This window comes from Panicum virgatum, chromosome 3K, assembly GCF_016808335.1.
Source record: "Panicum virgatum strain AP13 chromosome 3K, P.virgatum_v5, whole genome shotgun sequence".
NCBI lineage: Eukaryota > Viridiplantae > Streptophyta > Magnoliopsida > Poales > Poaceae > Panicum > Panicum virgatum.
This window is the reverse complement of record NC_053138.1, coordinates 30,252,862-30,257,200: the sequence shown is the minus strand read 5'-3', so window position 1 is coordinate 30,257,200 and position 4,339 is coordinate 30,252,862. Positions and strand designations below refer to the sequence as shown.

Here is a 4,339-nt window from a genome sequence, read left to right as displayed (position 1 = left end):
ACCTTCGCCCGTACTCTTACAAAGGCCTCATAAGTCATACACCACATTAGCTAGCTGGACAAATTGCTTGCTACGAAAAAAACAGCTTACGCCACAAAGCATTCCTTGATCGCGGGACCAAATGCCGCTCTATCAATAATAGTCAGCACAGGCAAAATGGAGTGGTGTACTACATAATTCGATTAAATTCTGACAACTCGTCAAAGATGCATGGTGACAAGATTCAACACTACTGATGAATGAAGCACACAAATTGAACCTATTCAAATTCTGTCGAACTCCCAATTGCAAACAACTGAGCACAGGCTGTTTTTCTTCCTGAACGGGTGAATGGTAATGAAAACTTGAACAGCTAACTTTGGAGCCATTTCAAGAAGAAACGAGGGGGGGGGGGGGTGCTTGACCTTGTGTATCACTGTATAAAGACCACTCTAATAACACCAAACCAAGCAGATCTACTCTGTTTAGTTCCAAAAAAATTTCTATAGTATCTGTTTGCATCAAATTTTTGAACGCATGCATGGAGCATTAAATGCAGTTGAAAAAATAACTAATTACATAATATAACTGATTCATATGAGATGAATGTTTTAAGCCTAATTGGTTCATGATTGGACATTAATTGTCAAATAACAACGAAAAGTGCTATAGTACTAAAATCTAAACTTTTTTCGCGAACTAAACACAACCTTAACTCGCGACTAGGAGCGAAATTAAGGTTTTGGAAGAAACAAATGATCGGGATTATTTTTTGAAAGACAAATGATTAGGAATTTACCAGCGAATCAGTGGCAGCTGAACTAAGATGCAGTTGAGGGCACGCTGTTAAAAAAAATAGCAGTTGAGGACACGCGACGTACGGTGCGGGTCACGAGACTGGATAGCGCTTTGGGCCTCAAATGGGTTTCACATATGGGCCCTCAGACACGTCTCGGCAGCCCATTCCTTGGTCTGGCCCGGCCTGCCACGCACCGACTCCACTCGACTCCTCGCCGCCGCACTTGCGATATAAACCCCCGAACCCTAGCGGCCTGAGTCCAGACCACCAGGCAACCTCCCCTCCCCTCCCCTCCCGAGTCGCCGTCGCCTCCGCCTCCCCCTCATCCCCGCGCCGCCTCAGGTTTGTTGCTCCCTCTTGCTAGTAGCGACTTGGCCTTCTGGTAGTGATTGTGGTGTTGATAATCTCATATCCGATTCCGTTGGGTCTTGCTTGCTCGATTGCTTCGACGATTTGATAATCACATATCCGATTTCGTAGAGTTTGTAGGGTTTTGTTTGCTCGCTTGCTTCCTGGGTTTGGCGTCTGGTATTGACTGGTTTGTTGATACTCGCCTCTCCGATTCCGTAGGGTTCGTGGGTTTCGCGTGCTCCGATGATTCCAGGATGTGATTCTTATGGTTGGATTCATCTGGGTCCGGATAGTTACATACTGTAGGTTGATTTGTCAATTATATCTGTAGATCGGGTGTTTAGAGTTTAGGGTTGATCTGATTCCTTTATATGTAGGAGGCTGCTGCTGTTTATCCTGCTGTATGGTTGATGATTATGTAGATGCACCGTCTTTATTTAATCTAGTTTCCGATCTGATTTGTGAAACTGTATTTTAACTGCCTTTATTTTATATATTTCTGGATTTCAAGTTCGGTGCTGATACTTGCTCGTCTGCTCTGTTTAGTATTTCTAACAACTGATTCATCTGATGCAGCGGTTTAATCTTCACCCGCAGTCATGGGTAAGGAGAAGTCCCACATCAACATCGTGGTCATTGGCCACGTCGACTCCGGCAAGTCGACCACCACCGGCCACCTGATCTACAAGCTTGGAGGTATCGACAAGCGTGTGATCGAGAGGTTTGAGAAGGAGGCTGCGGAGATGAACAAGAGGTCCTTCAAGTACGCCTGGGTGCTTGACAAACTCAAGGCCGAGCGTGAGAGAGGTATCACCATTGATATCGCCCTGTGGAAGTTCGAGACCACCAAGTACTACTGCACGGTCATTGATGCCCCTGGACACCGTGACTTCATCAAGAACATGATCACGGGTACCTCCCAGGCTGACTGTGCTGTCCTTATCATTGACTCCACCACTGGTGGTTTTGAGGCCGGTATCTCCAAGGATGGCCAGACCCGTGAGCATGCTCTCCTTGCTTTCACTCTTGGAGTCAAGCAGATGATCTGCTGCTGTAACAAGGTAAAATTCCAGAAATCTCTGTGCCAATTATAATTCTGTCTGTTCCTGTTAAGTTTGGTGCTTCATGTTTAAAGGAAAACTGTGTGGATGCAATTTGTTTACTGAATTTGATAGACGGTTAAAATGCATGCGTATTGACTGCATTACAAACCATCTGTTTGCTGTAAATGCATGTTAGTAGTTTAGTCAAATGATTTGCCACGAAGGTCTTCAGTAATTTAGTTATAAATTCATGCTCACCACTTCGAGTAATGAGGATACAAGTGGATACATAAGTTGTGATGCAAATACGATCACTAGCTGCTCATGACTTAGTTCTCTTATAAAATGCTTGCTGCTGTTATATGCCCTTTTCTTTTACTCGAATGTTTTGTTGTATATGTTGTGACATATGTTTGTCTGCTGTGTTATTGGGATATGGTCATATACATTGTGATGTCTGTACAAATACTAGATGTTTGCTACTAGGTTTGTCCATGCTTATCTACCTCTATACATTTCCTTATAGCTATTGAGATGCCTTTTAAAAAAGTTTTGGTTGGCTAGTGAATTTTTTTATGTATTCTCTATTCTCTCATGTAAAATTGAAATTGTTGCTGTTACATCACTAGTCTCATCATGAACTACTATAGTTATTGTTTGCTGCTTTTCTGTTTCTAGATGGATGCCACCACCCCCAAATACTCCAAGGCTCGTTATGATGAGATTGTTAAGGAAGTCTCCTCCTACCTGAAGAAGGTGGGCTACAACCCTGACAAGATTGCCTTCGTTCCCATCTCTGGTTTTGAGGGTGACAACATGATAGAGAGGTCCACCAACCTTGACTGGTACAAGGGCCCAACCCTGCTTGAGGCTCTTGACCAGATCAACGAGCCCAAGAGGCCTTCGGACAAGCCCCTGCGTCTCCCCCTTCAGGATGTGTACAAGATTGGTGGTATTGGAACTGTCCCTGTTGGCCGTGTTGAGACAGGTATCATCAAGCCTGGTATGGTTGTTACCTTTGGCCCCAGTGGCCTGACTACTGAGGTGAAGTCAGTTGAGATGCACCACGAGGCTCTCCAGGAGGCCCTTCCTGGTGACAATGTTGGCTTCAACGTGAAGAACGTTGCTGTGAAGGATCTGAAGCGTGGGTATGTGGCCTCCAACTCCAAGGATGACCCTGCCAAGGAGGCTGCCAGCTTCACCTCCCAGGTCATCATCATGAACCACCCTGGACAGATCGGCAACGGCTATGCCCCAGTGCTGGACTGCCACACCTCCCACATTGCTGTCAAGTTTGCTGAGCTCATTACCAAGATCGACAGGCGATCTGGTAAGGAGCTTGAGAAGGAGCCCAAGTTCCTCAAGAATGGTGATGCTGGTATGGTCAAGATGGTTCCCACGAAGCCCATGGTTGTGGAGACATTCTCTGAGTACCCTCCTCTTGGTCGCTTTGCCGTCCGTGACATGAGACAAACAGTTGCTGTTGGAGTCATCAAGAGTGTGGAGAAGAAGGACCCGACCGGCGCCAAGGTGACCAAGGCTGCTGCCAAGAAGAAATGATGTCTGGTTGAATCTGTGTCTTCTTTTGGGATACCTAGATGATCTATTATCATGGCTTACTTTTGTCTATTGCCATTTCTGTTATTGTATTGTGTGAACTGTTATTTTGCTGGTAAAATGCGTCTTTGGGTTCAATTCCTGTTTTTGTAATTTTGGCTTCGGGAAAACTGGAATGCTTGGACTGATTAGTGCCATTATCAACCATGAATCTGAGTCTATATCTCTTCGTATTGCTATAAGTAAATCCTTGTTTTCTAATATATTGCTGTTTCCCACTTGTTATTCTTGTCATTATCATTGATTTCCTTTACCCGTTTGATCTGATGCTTTGTATGCTACATCCAAAAAATACTTCATAGTTTTCAGTTTACTTGGTAGCCGGTGACGTCTACAACTTGTATTTTGATACTCATCCTATCTGACAATTTAAACTTGCGATCTCTGTCTCAGAAATGTCGAATCCGTACAGTTTGCTCATTTTCTTTGTCTTTTGAGTTCAAACTTCATCTTGCAGGTTTGTGTTCTGTGCTGCAGAACTGTTTAGATCGTTGCAGAACTGTTTTTTTCTTCTTTTCAGATACAACTGTAGTTATGCTTGTAGAACTGA

The 4,339-nt window shown here is 44.3% G+C and overlaps 1 protein-coding gene across 2 annotated transcripts; it reads left to right on the top strand.

Moving 5' to 3' along the window:
- The first annotated feature begins 1,030 nt into the window (after positions 1 to 1,030).
- On the top strand, positions 1,031 to 3,992 carry LOC120698904 (elongation factor 1-alpha-like). Of its 2 annotated transcripts, none has more exons than XM_039982675.1 (3): positions 1,031 to 1,120; positions 1,706 to 2,190; positions 2,851 to 3,992. In XM_039982675.1, the coding sequence occupies exons 2-3, from the start codon at positions 1,729 to 1,731 to the stop codon at positions 3,730 to 3,732; spliced, it is 1,344 nt and encodes a 447-aa protein (XP_039838609.1). In that variant the 5' UTR covers positions 1,031 to 1,120; positions 1,706 to 1,728; the 3' UTR covers positions 3,733 to 3,992. The 2 variants fall into 2 exon arrangements, with proteins under 2 accessions (XP_039838609.1, XP_039838611.1); XM_039982677.1 differs by having other exon boundaries at positions 1,039 to 1,120; positions 1,727 to 2,190.
- Positions 3,993 to 4,339: the final 347 nt, after the last annotated feature.

Bases quoted from the DNA above. Each gene is read 5' to 3' on its own strand.
- LOC120698904 (XM_039982675.1), top strand. From the start codon at position 1,729: ATGGGTAAGGAGAAGTCCCACATCAACATCGTGGTCATTGGCCACGTC. The intron at 2,191-2,850 runs GTAAAATTCCAG...TTCTGTTTCTAG, and splicing joins TGATCTGCTGCTGTAACAAG to ATGGATGCCACCACCCCCAA.